The sequence below is a fragment of the Pseudophryne corroboree genome, chromosome 8 (assembly GCF_028390025.1).
Source record: "Pseudophryne corroboree isolate aPseCor3 chromosome 8, aPseCor3.hap2, whole genome shotgun sequence".
Taxonomy (NCBI): Eukaryota; Metazoa; Chordata; class Amphibia; order Anura; family Myobatrachidae; genus Pseudophryne; species Pseudophryne corroboree.
The window spans coordinates 249,633,641-249,652,330 of record NC_086451.1 but is presented as its reverse complement, the minus strand read 5'-3'; the positions used below and the strand labels follow the sequence as shown (position 1 = coordinate 249,652,330).

At 46.2% G+C, this 18,690-nt stretch overlaps 1 protein-coding gene across 2 annotated transcripts in view; it reads right to left on the bottom strand.

The window, feature by feature from the left end:
• The window catches only part of ATRX (ATRX chromatin remodeler), a 561,376-nt gene that overhangs the window by 421,477 nt on the left and 121,209 nt on the right, over positions 1-18,690 (bottom strand). For both annotated transcript variants that reach the window (XM_063937173.1, XM_063937174.1), the window contains one exon: positions 3,881-4,002. In XM_063937173.1, coding sequence (XP_063793243.1) covers positions 3,881-4,002 — 122 coding nt within the window. The remainder of the gene's footprint in view (positions 1-3,880; positions 4,003-18,690) is intronic.

Below are 18,690 nucleotides of genomic sequence, written 5' to 3'. Positions count from 1 at the left end.
TCCCCCAGGGGGAGGCCCGCCCCGTCATGCGGCAGGCTTATTGGCCTTGGAAGCTGGCTGACGGGCCGCCCAGGCTCTTTTTGGCTTTGGCTTACCAGGTTTGGAAGTGCGGACCTGCTTGTTGTACGCCTGACCTTTTGCTTTACCTGAAGGACGAAAGGGGCGAAAGGAAGTACCTTTAGCCTTCGACACAGAAGTAGCGGTACTTGGCAGACAGGCAGTTTTGGCAGTAGCCAATTCAGCCACTATCTTATTTAAGTCCTCCCCAAACAGAATATCTCCCTTGAAAGGGAGTACCTCCAGGGTTTTTCTAGAGTCCAGATCCACAGACCAGGATCTCAGCCACAATATTCGGCGAGCCAGGACTGTCGTAGTAGAGGCCTTGGCTGCGAAGATACCGGCATCAGAAGCCGCCTCTTTAATATATCGAGAAGCTGTGACAATATATGACAAGCATTGTCTAGCATGGTCAGAGGAGATTTCAGCTTCTAACTCCAAGGCCCATGCTTCAATAGCCTCTGCAGCCCATGTCGCTGCATTAGTGGGCCTTTGCGCAGCACCCGCGAGGGTGTAAATCGCTTTAAGACAACCCTCCACACGTTTATCAGTAGGCTCTTTTAGAGACGTGACTTTAGTGACAGGTAGAGCTGAGTAAAACCACCATCCTAGCCACATGCGAGTCTACTGGAGGAGGCGTTTCCCAGTTCTTAGACCGCTCTGGTGCGAGGGGATAGCGAGCCAGCATCTTCTTTTGAGGCACAAACTTCGTACCCGGGTTTTCCCAGGGTTCCTGACGTATATCCACTAGGTGATCAGAGTGAGGTAAAACTTGTTTAACCACCTTCTGACGCTTGAACCTATCTGGTTTCTTAGGAGGAACGGATGGCTCGGGATCATCCGTAATCTGTAAAATTAACTTAATAGCCTCCAAAAGATCAGGAACATCCACATGTGAACCACCCTCCCCATTAGCCGTATCTGAGTCAGAACCTGTGGGGTCAGTGTAAGTGCCGTCTTCATCAGACGAGGTGTAAGTGACAGCAGTGGATTGTGAGGAAACAAGCGCTCGCTTAGAGGACCCCTTGGACTAACTGAGCAATGCACTGCATGCCAGGTATGCCTGAGGAAGAGTGGTGCACGTGGGCTCCTAGGTTGATTTTTATTTTTTTTGCCAACCCAAAGCCCCAGATCAGATAAGAAGGATTGTTTTATCAAGCACCGTCTCCAACAGTATCCAGCTTGATAAATCTCCTCAGGACATGCTAAAATAAAGCTGTTTGGTTACTGGCACATCCTTTTTTAGTATAGTAGAGTTCTTTCCTACACATTAACTCTGCAGTGAGATGACGACTTATCATTTCCAAGTTTGAGTGCAGGGACAAGAGCTGGAATGTGTGCAGAATTTCTGGGAAAACTTTTGAATGTTTCCCAAGCAGATTTCTTGCCATAAGCAGCAAATTAAGAAGTGGTCTCATTTCCAGTAAATGTACGAGGGTTGATTGATAAGAACCCGTGTTTGAAGACAGATGGCACCACTGACATCAAACCTGTACGAGGGGTGATTGATAAGTACCCATGTTTGAAGACCGATGGCGCCACTGACGTCAAATCTATATATCATCGTTTAGTGTCATCTGTCAAACGACTGTCAGAATTTCAGATAAATTCATTGTGTACTTTTGTTTTGGTAGCTGTTGGAAGTGAGCAAGTTTGAGTTTTTTCCAACTATGGAGAAAGTGCAGTACTGATCGGTGATTAGATTCTGGTTTTTGGATGGGAAGATGTGTGAGGAAATCAAACAAAAGTTGGAAGCCCCTTTCACCTTCGATGACAACCATCAGCTATTGGTTCAATGAATTCAAGCATGGTCGTACATCCGTTCTCGATGAAGAGCGTCCAGGTCGCCCAACTGAGGTGTCTACGGATGAAATGGTCAACAAAACCTATGATATCGTATTGGCAGACCGGCGAGTGAAGATCAGAGAGATTGTTGACATCGTAGGCATCTCAACTGAACGTGTGCAGAATATCCTACAAGCTATCGGCAAAATGGGTGCCGCGTTTGCTCACTGTGGACAAGTAGAATCGATGACCACTTCGAAGCAGTGTTTGGACCTGTTTAAGCGCAATCCGAAGTAGTTTCTGCGCCGCTTGACTGTTGATGAAACAGGGATCCATCACTACACGCCAGAAATGTAGGAACAATCAAAACAGTGGACTTCATCCGGCAAACGAGCACCAAAGGCGGCAAAGAATATTTCCATCGGCAGGAAAGGTCATGGCCACCGTTTTCTGGGATTTGAAAGGCATAATCTTCATCAACTGTTTGGAAAACAGGAGAACGATCACAGGGCAGTATTATGTCCAATTATTGGGCAGATTCGACGACGCATTGAAGAGAAAACGGCCCCACTTGAAGAACGTGCTGTCCCACCACGCCATGCGCCGGCACACTCGTCCCACGTCGCCACAACAAAATTGGTGGAATTGGGCTACGGATTGCTGCCGCATCGCCGTATTCTCCAGATTTGGCCCCCTGTGACTTATTCCCGTCTCCAAGAAATTTCCATGAAAAAATGGCTCTGTGGAAACAGATTCGCATCAATCAAGGAAGTCATCACCGAAACTGAAGACTATTTCGCAGAGTTCGACAAATAAAAAATTTTGGAGGACGTAAAAAAGTTGGAATATCGTTGGGCCAAGTGTATCAAGCTAAAATGGGCCTATGTTGAAAAATAAATCAAAACTTTCCCAATCAATTTTTTTTTTTTTTACTTGCCTAACATGGGTACTTATGAATCACCCCTCGTATATAAAAATATGTAATCTTGTGGATTGTGTAGTACCTTTTTTGCACCATTTCTCTAATGAAAGTGGTTCATCATCTGTATCATCTTCATCATCGCAATCATTAAAATAATAAGTATAAGCACGTTTTCTCAAGTAGAATGATGCACGGATCTGGTGTGCATATCTGGTCCTTATTATATGATGCACTTGAATGTACAACTAAGGTCTACCAGCAAAGATTATTTCCCAGCTTCAGTCAGACTTTCCACCCATTACCATATAAAAGATCTTCAAGGAAAGGCATGATGGCATTCTCCGAATGTAGACCTCCTATCCTGACAATGGGGTATATTCAATGTGTCGGAAGCTGCCATCAGATTTAGGTCGGAAGGGGTTCAGAATAGGGGGCCGTTTATTCCGACAAGTCAGGAATCAAATGGTTGAGGGACACTTCATATGGTGAAAGTGTTAGAAAATAAATGAAGTTTACTGGTTAAAAGCAGTGGTTCCCAAACTTTTTTTTTTGTTATGGCACCCTAGAGTATCACAATTTTTCTCACAGCACCTCTAGGCCAAAAGTTTTTTTTATGTGACAATCAGAAAGACATAATTTGCTTCTGTTTGTCCACATATTTTATGACTGGAAACCACAAGCACTGGTTTTCCCTATAACACTGACCATTAAAAATTTTACTTGGTCCTTGACCACAAACTCAGGGCACCCCTGCAAGTGCTCTGAGGCACTCCGTTTGGAAACCACTAGGTTAAAAAATTAAAAAAATGAATAAAAATAATTAAATTCAAATAGGAAAGGAACCTTCTGACAAGGTTTCAAAATTATAACTTGCATAACAAAAAAAAAAAAATGTGAAAAAGACCTGCTCTAACAAATGCATTACAAAAATGTGAATACCATTTTATTACACTAGTGTTTATATATGATTTTATACTTAAAGAACACTAAGATAAAAGGTGATTAATTCAAATACGTAAGTTAATACACGATAATAAAAAATATCACTGGTTTTTCACGCACATTAACACATTATACCAAAACAACTGGAAAATTTGCATTAGGCAATTTACTTACCCAAGGGTAAGCTTTCCATATCAACCTCGTGATCAGAATTTTCATTAGACAAGTCAGCAGTAGGTTCTTCAGGTTTTGGCTCTTCATCAGATTCCACATACTTTGTTACAAAGATAGGTTTTCTAATAAAGCAAATCGGAGACAAAATAATATCACCACATGCACCTTTTCAAGGCTAAAACAGTTTCTGAAGTTTACAACTACAGAAACAAATTAAAATATTAAAATGGTTGTTTAAACATGAAAGGAATCTAATGACACTACTAAACCTAAAGAGATTTCTACTTCTAAAGCAAGTCCCAAAAGTTTACAAACAGGTTAGTTGTAGCTTAGTGCAAAACAATTTTGATATTGACATGTAAACAGGACTTTCCTTAGTACTCTATGGGGGTCAGTCCTATTAGGTGCAAGTTGTTTTATGGAATTCGCAAACATTCACACAAATGCAAGCTCCCAAGAATTCTCCAATAAAATGAAAAATGCCTATTCATAGTACTCGCAGCAGGGGTTTGCGAATTGTCCGACATATGCGATGTGAGAGAAGTGAATGAAAAAGTGGGGTGACCTTCATGGACCCACCAAAATTTTGTATTTTGTTTGCAGAATCAGACAAGGCTGTTAGTGGTCATAAAGGAAAGTACTGGAGATTAACAGTGTTAACAGGCTGAAACAGTTAAAAAAAAAAAAAAAAAATATATAGATATATATATATATATATATATATATATATCTATATAGATATATATATCTATATATATATATATATATATATATATATCTATATAGATATATATATCTATATAGATATATATATATATATATTAAAAAGCAAACTTTTTAGTTTACTTTCATGTGAAAAATTAAAAATACAAAAAGGTAGGAAAAAATATGCTTCTTTGGTAGGTGACTGAAAAAAAATTAATAGCAATTTGATACCTACCGGTAATTCCTATTCTCGTAGTCCATAGTGGATACTGGGACCGTACTTCAGTACCGTGGAATATAGATCAGGTCCGTAGGAGACTGGCACTTTAAGAAACAAACAGTGTATGCTGGCTCTTCCCCTCTATTCCCCTCCTGCAGACTCAGTCTAGGAAAACTGTGCCTGGGACATACCTTGAGAGAAGGATATACGCATATCTTGGTAGCGTCAAATGACAAAAAAGCGAGTCAGATTACCTGCATTGAGCAGTCTTCTTGACAAATTCTCAAAGCCCTCACCACTTGAAGGACTTTGGAGCAACTGATGTGTCAGCCAACACTGGAACCACTATAGGTTGATTTACATGAAAAGCCGACAACTACTTTTGGCAAAAACTGTGGGCGAGTCCTGAGTTCCGCCCTATCCTCATGAAATATCAAATACGGGCTCATACAAGATAAGGCCCCCAATTACGAAACATCTTGCCGAGGCCAACGCCAGCAACACGAGTCTTCCACGTAACATATTTTCACCCTTTGTAAGAGTTCAAACCAATCCGACTAGAGAAAATTCTAACACTACATTTAGATCCCACGGAGCTGTGGGAGGGACGAAGGGTGGTTGAATGTGAAGAACCTCCTTCAGAAAAGTTTGAACCGAAATCTGGACTTTTGATAGAACCTGACCTTAGGTCCTTATTCACTCCTGCTTGTAGGAAGAGTAGAAAATGACCAACTCAAAACTCCGCAGGAGCATATTTTCTACATTTACACCAGGATACATATTTCTGCCAGATACAGTGGTAGTGTTTCTAAGTGACAAACTTCTGGGCCTGGACTATCGTGGAAGTCACCTTGGTAAGCTTGACTTGAAGAATCTGAGAGGGGGTAAGCTCTTAAAATTCTAACCGGTACCCTTGTGATATGAGGTCCGTCACCCAAGGGTCCTGGCAGGATTTTGCCCACACATGGGCGAAGGGTTGAAGGCGGGCACCTACCGAAAAGTCGTCTTGCTGTTGGGGCCACCCGTCATGCAGAGGGCTTAGTGGAGGATAACTCAGAGGTCTGGTCTAGGGATGCAGCAGCTGCGGGCTTACCCCTGTTGCCTCTGGAAGCACCTCTGGCTCTGTCCCTGAATCTGGCCACACAAAAGGATTGCAGAAAATGCCCAGGATAGGGACGTCCAGCAGGAGGCACAGCAGACGGCAGATAGGTAGACTTTCCAGCCGTTGCCTGAGAAATCAGTTTGCTCAGTTCTTCCCCAAATAAGGCCTCACTTGTAAAACGAAGATTCTCTTCGCTTTTTTTGGAATCCGCATCCACTGACCACTGTTGCCGACACAGAGCCCTGCGGGCCAAGACCGCCCTAGCCGTGGCACAGCCATTGATGAGACAATTCTTTAGTAGCCTCACTCACAAAATTAGCAGCATCTTGGATATGATGCATTAGTGTCATGACATCCTCCTGAGGGAGAGCGTCAAACCCTTGTTATATCAGACCATTTTACCATGGCCCTTGAAAACCAGGCGCATGCAATAGTGGGTCTCTGAGCAAAGCCCACCGTAGTATATATGGATTTGAGAGTAGTCTCAATTTTGCGGTCAGTAGGCTCCTTGAGGGAGACAGCCCCAGGGCCAGGTAATACAAATTGACGTGAACGTCTGGACAACGACGTATCCACCGCCGGGGGAGTTCACCAAATTTTTCTGTCCTCAGAAGGAAAACGGAAGGAATTCAATAACCGCTGAGGGGTCTTGAATTTTGTCAGGATTGACCTTATGCCTCCGTGGAAAGTGAGTTTACCTCCTTGGAGACAGTAAAGGTAGCAGAGGATCTTGGTTTTATATTAAAAAATAATTCCTCGTATGGTTCCGATTTCTTATCAGGTATGTTGAGTACATCCCTAATGGAATATATCAGGGACTCAACACCTGGGAACAGAGCAATGTCATCTTCCATGTCAATTTCCGCCTCATCCAGCTCTGGTAATCCAGTATCAGAGTCAGATTGGAGAATCTGTGGAAGTAAGCGTTTGCGTGAGACCAACAGAGGGGGATAAGGAGCCTGTCTGAGGTCAGCAGTCTTAATAAACATTATCTACCGACTGTTTTAGGGACTGTCGCTCTAGTCTAGCTGTGGACAACTCTGTATTTATGTTATGAATCATGTTTGACAGATTCTAATCATTCTGGTTCCTGCATACTACTACTCTGAGAGGGCATGGAACATTGTTTACACATGAGACCCGTCTGGTGAGGGAGTAAACTTAGTACTACATGAAGGACACACAGCTTTTTACCCAGACATGTTATTGCAGAAACACACAGAGTTATGAGAAATGCAGTTGTTCAACAGGGTCTGTGGAGGAGCTATGTTATGCAGCCTTTCAGTCAGCAGCAGCTGGAAATGGCACATTTTAGCCGCAGGTCCCACTCTCCGGGAAGCCCCGCCCCATCAATGAAGCCCGGTCCCAACAGTTATATTTATACTGGCTACACAATTTTACTACATACACCTCAGTGAAATAAGGAAGCTTTCACCCCCTTCAGACCGCCAGTGTTCGGGTCCGCAGCGGGCACTGCATCTCGCAGCCCTTTACCGCCGCGCCTTTTAGCCGCCACATGACAACGGGGACCATCTAACTGGGACCCCGTTGTAAACACTCACTGCACCAGTCGTCTGTTTTCAGCATCTGTTAGGGGGTGGCAGCGCGCTGCTGGCCTGGGCACACACAGTATGGTATGTGAAACAGAGCCTCAGGAGCTTAAAGTCCTGTCAGCGGAGATTGCGGAACCATTAACCCTCAGGAGAGGGGGGAAGGGTGACTTCTAAAATAAAGGCTTAAAAGAGGACTCCATAAAAAAATTTAACAAATTATACCCTTCAGACACGCGACCCAAAAATTTGCCAGGTCTAGCAGCTCCGTGACTTACTCCCGAGATGCGTCCTTTCACACATGCGGAAATCCCGGTTTAATGCTGGTTCATGTGTCGGTTTTGTTAACCAGTCCAATGCAGTAGCCCAGGATTTAGGTGCATGTCTGAAAGTAGTATTACTGGATTTGCTAAAAACATTTGTAGCTGAAATCACTTGCTTAAAAACAGAAACAAACTGTTGCCGACAGCTTTATAAAAACTGACACCATAGTAATCTGTTTTCCTGAATTTTATCAAAGTAAAGGCGCGTCAACACTGGTCGATGCAATAAACGTCGCTCATTTTGACCCTTCCTGAGCGACATCGTTCACTACATCGACTAGAGTGCAGGTTGCAAAGTACGAACGATGCACAGCCGTGCATGCAGCTCAATTTGGACTCATCATCCAAAGCATGACGTCACTGTGATATCGTACGGTGTGTATGCCCACCATCGGGCAGGCGGGCCAGGCTATGAGGGTGACACACCGAGCACACCTAGTGTGTACCCACCTTAACTGTAGTCCTATTTTTAAATATCACTGACCAAAAAAGGGGATTTATGGTAAGAAATTACCTTTGTTAAATCTTTCTGCGAGGTACACTGGGTTCCACAGGGATAACATCGGAGTATAGAGTTGGATCTTGATCCGAGGCACCAACAGGCTCAAAGCTTTGACTGTTTCCAGGATGCTTAGCGTCGCCTCCTCTATAACCCCGCCTCCGTGCACAGGAGCTCAGTTTTGTTAACCAGTCCAAATGTAGTAGCAGGTAAAAGACGACAACGGTTAGTAGCCAGATACACTACATTCTCACGAGAAGGTACCAGCGGCTGATGCCATACAAACCCAAAGAAACTAAGTGCGTCAGGGTGGGCGCCTTGTGGAACCCAGTGTACCTCGCAGAAAGAGCTTTAACAGTAAGTTCTTACCATAAATCTCCTTTTCTGCAGGGTTCCACAGGAAAAACATCGGGGATGTCCTAAAGCAGTGCCTCATGGGAGGGGACGCACTGTAGCGGGCACAAGAACCCGGCGTCCAAAGGAGGCACCCTGGGAGGCGGAAGTATCAAAGGCATAGAACCTTATGAATGTGTTCACTGAGGACCACGTAGCCTCCTTGCACAATTGTTCAAGGGTCGCAACACGGCGGGCCGTCCAAGAAGGTCCAACAGACCGAGTAGAATGGGCTTTGATGGTAGCAGGAGTTGAAAGGCCAGCCTGTACATAAGCATGTGCAATCACCATTCTAATCCATCTGGCCAAGGTCTGCTTATTCGCAGGCCAGCCACGTTTGTGAAAATCAAAAAGGACAAAGAGGTAATCAGATCTCCGAAGAGAAGCTGACCTCTTCACATAAATACGTAGAGCCCGTACCACATCCAAAGACCGATCTTTGGAGGATAAACCTGGGACATAGGGAGGTTGAATCCATAAAACACCCTGAGTGAATGTATGACCATCTGGCAGAGTCGCAATTTCTCTGAAACCATATCGACAAGGCCGAAAAATATGAACCTTGAGGGAGGCCAGACGAAGGCCTAAGTCCAGGCCCTGTTGCCGAAAAGCCAAGAGTTTGGCGGTACTGAACTTGTATACATCATAATTGTTAGTTGCACATCAAGCTAAATAAGAATTCCAGACCCTATGATATATCCGAGCAGAAGCCGGTTTACGGGCCTTCAACATAGCTTGAATGACCTTTGGCCCTCAGTTCGGAAGCTTCAAGAGCCACGCCGTCAAAGCCAGCCGGGCCAAATCCTGGTAGACACAAGGGCCCTGAACGAGGTGGTCTGGGCACTGCGAAAGTAGAAGAGGACGCTCTGTCGAGAGACCCTGCAGGTCTGAGAACCAATGCCGTCTGGGCCACGCTGGAGTATTCCTCCTTCTTGCTTTAACTTCCTTATCACCCTGGGCAGAAGTGACACCGGAGGGAACACTTACGGCAGACGAAAGTTCCAAGGAATTGCCAGTGCGTCCACGAACGCTGCTTGAGGATCCCTTGTCCTTGCTCCGAAGACCATAACCTTGTGATTGTGTCGAGACGCCATCAGGTCTACATCTGGTAGACCCCACTGTTCGACGAGGAGTTGAAAGACCTCCGGATGAAGGCTCCATTCTCCGGCGTGTACGTCCTTACGACTGAGGAAGTCCGCTTCCCAGTTGAGGACCCCCTGAATGAACACTTCCGCCCAAAGAAGAATCTTTGACACTTCCATCAGTGCTTTGCGGCTTTGGGTGCCGCCTTAATGATTTATGTACGCCAACGTTGTGGCGTTGTCTGACTGTACTTTAACAGGCCTGTTCTGTACTAGAGGCAGGGCCAGTGTCAACGCATTGAACACTGCTGCAATTCCAGAATGTTTATCGGGAGGAGATTCCTCCCTGGTCCACTGACCCTGAAGAGAAAGTGTTGCTCCAACACCAACCCCCAACCCCGCAGATTGGCATCCGTCATCAGAAGGACCCAGTTGGAGATATAGAATGGACAACCCCTGCTCAGTTGTTGGTCCTGCAGCCACCAAGTTAGTGACAGATGGACCTCCAGAGTCAAGGATATCACGTGAGACCTGATCCGGTGAGGCAGGCCGTCAAACTCGGAGATAATTAACCTCTGCAAAGGGTGGGAATGAAATTGAGTGTATTCCACCATGTCTAAAGCAGACACCATGAGGCCTAGTACTTACATCGCAGAGTGTATGGACACACGTGGGCGAGAGAGGAAGCACCTTATCTTGTCCTGAAGCTTCAAGACCTTCTCCGAAGACAAAAACAACCGCTGGTTGTGGGTGTCCAATAGTGCACCATGCACTGAGCAGGAACCAGGGAAGACTTCTTCCAGTTGATGAGCCACCCGTGGGCTTGCAGGAATTGGCCTGTCAGTTCCAGATGACGAAGGAGAACCTCTGGAGAGTTCGCCAGGATCAACAAGTCGTCGAGATACGGCAGGATCCCGATACCCTGACGGCGGAGTAGGGCCGTCATGACCTTTGTGAAAACTCAAGGAGCCAAGGTGAGACCAAAAGGCAAGGCCTGGAATTGAAAATGTAGGTTGCCAATATCAAGCTGCAGGTATTGCTGATGCGACACTGCAAAAGGTATATGCAGGTAAGCGTCCTCTATGTCCAGGGATTCCATGTAGTCCTTGGGCTCCAAGGCCAGAACAATAGAGCGAAGAGTTTCCATACGGAATTTGGAGACCTTCACAAATTTGTTCAAAGACTTGAGGTTGAGAATGGGCCAAGAAGATCCATTCGGTTTCGGGACTAGGTACAGCGGTGAATTTTGCTTGGCCAAAGACTGATTTAATTGCTGTAACCGAGAGGACAGAGTATCTGCCCATGGCAGATTAACAGCAGGGACAATATGTGGCTGTAATGACACAGGATGGTCCCATAGAGGGCGCAAGTCTAGTTACCAGCGTAGTCAGTAAATAAGAAAATGTAGCCCACGGTGGGTCAGTAGTTGCCCCCGTTGTAGTAAACTGACTGAGGGGTACAAAGCCCCCAGCACCTGAACCCTCAGCTGCAATATTTTCCTCAGAGACATACATGGCATGAGCACTGCAGGACACAGGGTCAGCCACAGAACCCTCACCCTGTTGAGCTGACATTATATATGAAAGCTTTACTTTAGGGTGGAATAAAACAATATAAGCAGACAAAGTACCCAACAAAAATCCACCCAGATAGTGTGACTACAGGCAGAGCGCACACAGAGGATTTAAGAGGTATATGGTGACTGTAATACACAGAAAATACCAAAAGACTATATCCTGTGATCAGCACTATATTATATGAAAACCCTGATGCCTGACAGCCAGATACTTTAACAAGGAGGAGCGGGGCTGGTCTTCAGCAGTCACATAAAAAATGTTTAGCATGAGACGCCATTTTTCTAAGCACTGCAGTAGCTCTGGTTACGTGAAAAAACAGTTATCATATTTCCACTGAATTACTATTGGAGTGAACCAGAGGAGGCGGCTGCCCATTAAATTTTTATCATCTCACTGGTGTGGAATGACTTTACTGATAACGAACCTATGCTAGAGAAAATGATAAGCACAGGAGAGGACACTACAAGACTTATTTGAAAGACGAAAGTCCTATATTTCAAATTATAAACCCCATTAGAAGTTATTGTCTGACAAGTGAGACTACAAGACAATAAACCTCTGCACTGAAAAAAAATATGAGTAAGTCCAGGGATTAGGTAATATATCCTTCATCCGGCATTTTATTGTTTTTTTCAGATGAGTTTTTAATAAAGTCCTCTCCTTTAAATTAGGTGGTCCCTTAGCGGTTAACATCTTCTGATGACAACATGCGAGTGGCATTTATATATAGTATGTGTGGAGCTGGGCATGCACACCAGTGTGTTGAATGGGGGGTCCACTACCCCGTTCAGTCATGACCCCTTGTTATCTGGTTGGCGCCCTGCCTAGCTAGAGTGATCATTATTTACCAACTGGCGATCACAAGACAATTATACCCTACACCAGGACTTGACAAAACAGTTGTCAAGGAGTCTATGATTTTAGTCTTGGAGTCAGGTACTAATAAAGCTTAGGAGGCGGGGGGGAGTTCTAAAACATACTTTTTCTTTTTTTTTCTTTTTTTTCTTTTAACTTAACCTTCTGTATGGCTGGTGACCATGAATGCACCAAACAGTATAAGCATAAGAGCCTCCCAGGAGGCGCTGGGTGCCACTCCCTTCATACCCCACCCTCATGCTCAGGCACTTCCGTTTTAGTTAAGAAGCTCAAAGCAGTAGCTGGAGAGAAGAGACAGAAGGAAGAATGGTACTACACACACTCAGAGAAGGGAACTGGTGACCAGTAAACCAACCCACTGAAGCAAGGTGCATCAGGGTGGGCACTCTGGATCCCATGGAACTCGAAGAAAAGAGTTAAAGTTAAGTTTTACCATAAGTTTTCTTTTCTTCTTTGGGGTCCATGGTCTCCACAGGGAATACCTTGGGATGTTACAAACCAGCTGTAAAAGGGAGGGTACACTCCTAAGCTGAAAGGAGGACATTGCGGCCAAAGGTTGCATCCTGAGAGGGAACACCACCTTGCAGAGCTGTTCAGTAAACACTCCACAGCGGGCTGCCCACGAAGGACCCACAGAGCAAGTAAAATGAGCAGAGACTGCACTTGGAACAGGAAAGACCGCCTGTGTTTAAGCTTGTGAGATGGTCATGTGGAGCCAACGTCTGTTTATTGGCTGGCAAGCCCCGCTTGTGGAATCCATAGAGGATGAATAAGGAGGACACCCTCGGGGAAAGGTACGCACATCTGGCAAGGGAGCCAGCCTCTTCTGGAACCAGACAGACAAGGCCAAAACCTGGACCTTCAGAGTAGCCAGGCAAACACCCATGGCTAGGCCTGCCTGTAAAAAGGCTAACAGTCTATAGATATAGAGAACTTTAGGGTCATACGGACGATGAGCACACCACTGAAAGTAGGAGTGCCATATCCAGTGATATATGGGGGCTGATGCTGGTTTCAGAGTCTGAAGAATAGTTTGAACGACCACACTGGAGAAGTCTTTTCCCCTTAGGAGGGATGACTCACGAGTCACACTGTCAAAGACAGGAGAGGCAGGGCCTCTGAGATAGCAGGTCTGGTAGAAGAGGCAGAAGGAAGGGCTCGTTTATGGCGAGATTTCGCAGATCCGTGAACCAATAGAGTCTGGGCCATGGTGGAGCATCCAGTATGATCATGCCATCATCCTCCTTGAATTTGCAAAGTATTCTGGGAAGGAAAGACACTGGTAGGAATTGATAGGCCAGATGAAATATCCATGGGACTGTGAGTGCGTCCAAGAAGCTCGCTTACGGATTTCTTGTCCCGTGGTTGTGTCTGGAGGCCATGAGAACCACGTCTGGAAGACCTCATTTGTGCACCAGAATCTGAAAGACATCTGGGTATACAGCAGAGATGGGGAACCTTCGGCCCTCCAGCTGTTGAACTACATATACCAGCATGCCTTGCTACAGTTTTGCTATTTGGCCATGCTAAAACTGTTGCAGGACATGCTGGGATGTGTAGCTCAACAACAGCTGGAGGGCCAAAGGTTCCCCATCCCTGGTATAGAGACCACTCTCCGGCGTTGTCCACTTCCAAGATGAGGACTCACGGAATGAATATTGCGGAGATGGCTGGAAGGTGGAGTTCTGCACAGGCGAGAATCTGAGATACCTCTTGCATCGCTGCCACACTGAAAGTGTCGATTTATATAAGCCACCGCAGTGGCGTTGTCAGTCTGGATTTGAACCGGAGAGCCCCGTAAGAAGCCCTGAGCCATTTGAAGGGCACGGTAAATCACTTCAAATTCCAGGACATTGATCGGGAGATTCCTTTACGTCAGAGACCAGTGACCATGAGAGGAGTGACTGCCTGTGGCCGCTACACACCCTCGGAGGCAGGTGTCCAAGGTGAGGAGTGTCCAGTGTGGAATCCAGAATGGCCACCTCTTGTCCAGGTCGGATGAATGTAGCCATCATGAGGGGGATGGCCAAATAGCCTGTGGCAGTGTCGGAGTCTGGGATTTGATCTGCGTCGGTAGACCATTTTATTTGGTGAGTATCAGGCACTGTAGAGGCGTGGAGCGAAATTGGGCGTATTACACCATGTCAAAGAATGATACCATGCAGCCCAGTGTCTACATTGCTGAATGTACCGAGACAGGTGGACTGTGAAGTAGGCTGTGGATGTGCAACTGCAATGCTGATATGTCCTGAGGAAGGAAGATGCGCTGTATGCCGGAGTCCAGTAGTGCTCTGGGTGGAAGAGCATCCTCTGAGATGAGATGAGCAATGATTTGGCTCAGATAAGCCATCTGTGGCTTTGGAGAAATTACAGTCAACCGTAGGTGATGGTCCAGCAACACTGGAGACTGCCCCAGAAGAAGGAGGTCGTTCAAGTAAGGTAGTATTCTAATTCCCTGCCATCGGAGATGGGCCACCATCACTGACATTAGCTTGGTGAACACTCTGGAAGCTGCGGACAGTCCAAAGGGTAGGTCCTAGAATTGGAAGATATTGGAGATATTGCTGATGACAGGGTGCTATAGGTACATGTAGGTACGCATCCTGTATATCCAGGAAGACCATATAATCCCCAGTTGGCATAGCCAAGACAAAAGATCGAAGAGTCTCGATACAGAACTTGGGGACTTAGATGTCTTGTTCAGAACCTTCAGACTCAAAATGGGACAGTGTGACCCATTTGGTTTCTGAACCAAAAAGTGTAGCATAGAACCCCTGACCCTAATAAAATCGTGGAACAGGGATAATAACCCCCATCTGTAGTAAGGAGTGAATGACTCTTTTCAGTGCCTGCGCTTTGCCAGGGTCTGTTGACAGAGGTAGTAAAGTATTGTCTGGGATAACACTTCAGGAAGGAAAGAGCGTACCCATGAGACCACTTCTTGGACCCAGGTGTCGGTTGTGACTTGACGCCATGTGTGGTCGAACTGAAGAAGTTGGCCTCCCACCCTGGGGTTCCCCCAGGAAGAAGCCCATCCGTCAGGCTGAGGGTTTATCCTCAGGCTTTGTAGTTGGACGTCTAGCAGCCCAAGCCGCCTAGTTGGTTTTGGAGGCCTTGAGGCAAAACAATCCTGGAAAGGTCTGACCTTTGACCTTGTTTTGTGGACGAAAGGACATAGTCTGAGGCCGCACTTAAGTCAAAAGGTAGGTGAGCAGTCTTAGAAGTCGCCAGGTTATTGACAATCTTGTAAAGTAACAATCCAAACAGGAGATTCCCCATGTACGGTAGGGCTTGCAGGGCTTCTTGGTGGCTTAAGCAGCCTTCCATGAGCGAAGCCACACAATGCGGCAAGTTGCAATGGAAACAGCCGAAGCCTTAGAGGATAACAGTACAGTTTACAGAGCCGCTTCACCAATGCAATAGGCCACGTCTCTGATATTAGCAAGTAGAGATAATTGTTCCTTAGTAGGATCAGACGTGAAACTATGCTCAAGGTTATCGGCCCAAGTTCCATTGGCTTTAGCTACCCAGGCTGTAGCCAGTCTGGCTGTTGCTCCTGTAAGGGAATACAGAGATTTGAGACAATGCATCCAGTTATCTGGTAGTTCCTTAAGAGAGGACACAGTCGGGATAGGAAGGATGGAACTTTAATTAAATGTGTCACATGAGCATCCGCCGTAGGTGGATTCTCCCACTTTTAACAATCTAATGTGGGTAAAGGGAACCAAGCTTTTTAGGAACCGTAAATTTCTTATGCCTCATTCCTAGCATCTGAGAAATGGTCCGAGTCTGGAAACTCCAATAGCACTACCTTCTCAGCTTGATAAGCAGTACTGATGATTCTTAGGAATCAAGAGTGGTGTAGACTTCGAGGAAGGCACAGTATGCTTAGTGGCTTGACCCTGCACCATGTTGTGAAATGCAGCAGAGGTAGCAGCCAAGCTCTGTATAGAGCTAGAGAATGAGTCCAACCATGGAGGGGGGACAGGTGGGGCTGCAATGGTCTGATAAACAGGTTGTAATGGCTGTTGCAAACCCATAGAGGGAGCCATTGCGGGCTGCAGTGGTTGTGGTACACCCATAGGGGAAGCCACAGGTGGAGTAGTAATATGGTCAGCGATTTTTGCCAGTAACATAGTAAAGGATGCCCATGGAGGCTCCTGCACAGGAACTGGGGTGCTGCAGTGCCGGGAGGAATGAGACAGGCTGTGCAGTGACCATCCTGTGATAAATCCTGAGATATTAAATGCTACCAGAGTAGGTGCCCCAGTCTGCTTAGCCTTGCTTTTGTTAGACATAACTGCAAGGAGTGTGTACACACAATATGGTAATGTTCAGCGTGTAACAGGAACAGTATGTGACAATGAGCCCACACAAATACAATATACAGTTAAGTATGGCAGAATCAACTTAATAAACACCAGTATTCAAGGGTAACTTATAGAAAGAAAAAAAGATACAGTGTACAGTGAGAGAGTGAAAAACAAGCAGCAGCACAAGTCACATACAATGCAGAATATTAAATTTAACTGCAATGGGCACCGATATAAACTATACAACCATGTGGAAGAGGCTGGTAGAATGCAGCGCTGTGTATAACCCGCTATGTGGAGAGGTAAACAAGGAGACTTAGCCCACCACTCCTGGAGACCTGCAGAGATCTGTTATGGCTACCCAGAATCTCTTGGTGAAGGAGGATGAGGGAGGAGCAGCTCAGGGCAAAAAGACTGCAGTGGAATGGCACCCTGGGCTGGGGGAGGGACATCTGGGAAGCGCAGACCTCCCCTATGCTGACTTCAACCAACATTTTTACTAGCCTGCCAAAGTCCAAAGCGCCAGTGTACATGTCAGCCCTTGTGGTCTAGTGCAGCTGAGGAAGCACTTAATGGTCCGGGAGCACGTCCGTGCCACTGGTCCGGGAACCTGCCTTACCTGTCCCCCAATGTCATCCAGTTGCAGTCCTGGGTGCCCCTGGCTTCTGCTAGTGGAAAGTTTTGCCAGTGGTCCTGTCGAAATAACCCACCCACTTGTGGTGTTGGGGCCCCCCTTTGGAGCATCAGCAAAAACAATAAGAATGGAAAAGCTTGGGATGCAGTGTGCAGCCACTGTTCAGTGTGACCAGCTCCAGCTGGCACTGAAAAGTAAAACTAAAGTGCCTGAGCATGGGGGCAGGGCATGAAGGGAGAGGAGCCCTGTGCATCCTGGGAGGCTCATAAGCTTCTATTGTTTGGTGCTAGTCCTGGTCTCCACCAGCCATACCAAAGGTTAACCCTTTGGAGACCATGGGCCCTGAAGAAAAGGATTTTAGATTTTCACTTTCATAGGGGATGATCACATGCTTCTCTCTCACCTCACAGCTGGCAGCACCACATTCACTGCTTACTTGGTTTGGTTCTGGTGATTCTTTTATTTTAAATGCCCAAATCTCCCCTATCCTGACCCACACAACATAGGTTGTTGTCGAGTTGCCATATTGCTCTCAGGACGGATGTCTCAAAAGCTACCACGTCAAAGTGAAACCAGCTAGATCAGGATGGAAGCATGGATCCTGAAATAGAAGATCCATAGAGGAAGACGCAGCGGAAGAGACAGAAGATCCGCATACCAAGCCCATCACATCCAATCTGGAGCTGACAGGATCAGTGTGCCTCCGTCCAACTTGTGGAGAACCCGTGGATTCAGTGAGATTCAAGGAAGGATGTAGATGAAGTAGAAAGTCTACCAAACCATTAGGGTGTCCACCAGGAGAGCTTTGGAATATCTGGTGCGTGAGCGCACATATTTTTGTTTGGTAGCTGGCTCACACTGAACTGTCCACTGAACTGGAAATGTCCGATGACAAGTCACCACAGCCGAAGACTTGCGTCAGTGTTGAGCAGGATCCAAAAAAGGTAGCCCTTGGCCAGGTGGGACTGATTGAGCCACCACAAGAGGGAGTGACTGACCTCTCGAAAAAATGATAGTCTGACCCAAGCAGCTGATGGAACTTGTTCCAGCAGGTTAGAGTCTGCTTTTGCAGAGGCTGGGAGACAAGCTGGGCATACACCACCATGTTGAAGGTGGAGACTAGAGAGCACAAGATCTGCATGCAACAGTGTATTGACACTCAACAGTGACCTAAAAATGAGCAAGGACCGAAGCATGTCCAAGGGAAGTAATCCCCGGTGGACCATGGAATCCAGTAAGGCTCCCAAATGTGGCATCTCCTGAATTGGAGTCAAGGTGGATTTGCGACAGTTGAGGATCCACCAGTGTTCTAGAAGGTGGTCAACAATGAGGTGGATGTGATCTCTGAGAACATCCGGTGACTGGGCCAGGAGAAGTAGGTCGTCCAAATAAGGCAGGATTCTGACACTTGTGCGTCAAAGATGTTCTGCCATGACCGTGATTTTCGTGATAACAAACAGAGCCGTGGAAAGTCCAAATAGCAATATCTGAGACTGAAAGTGTTTCTTCCATACCGCAAACCTGAGAAAAAAAAAA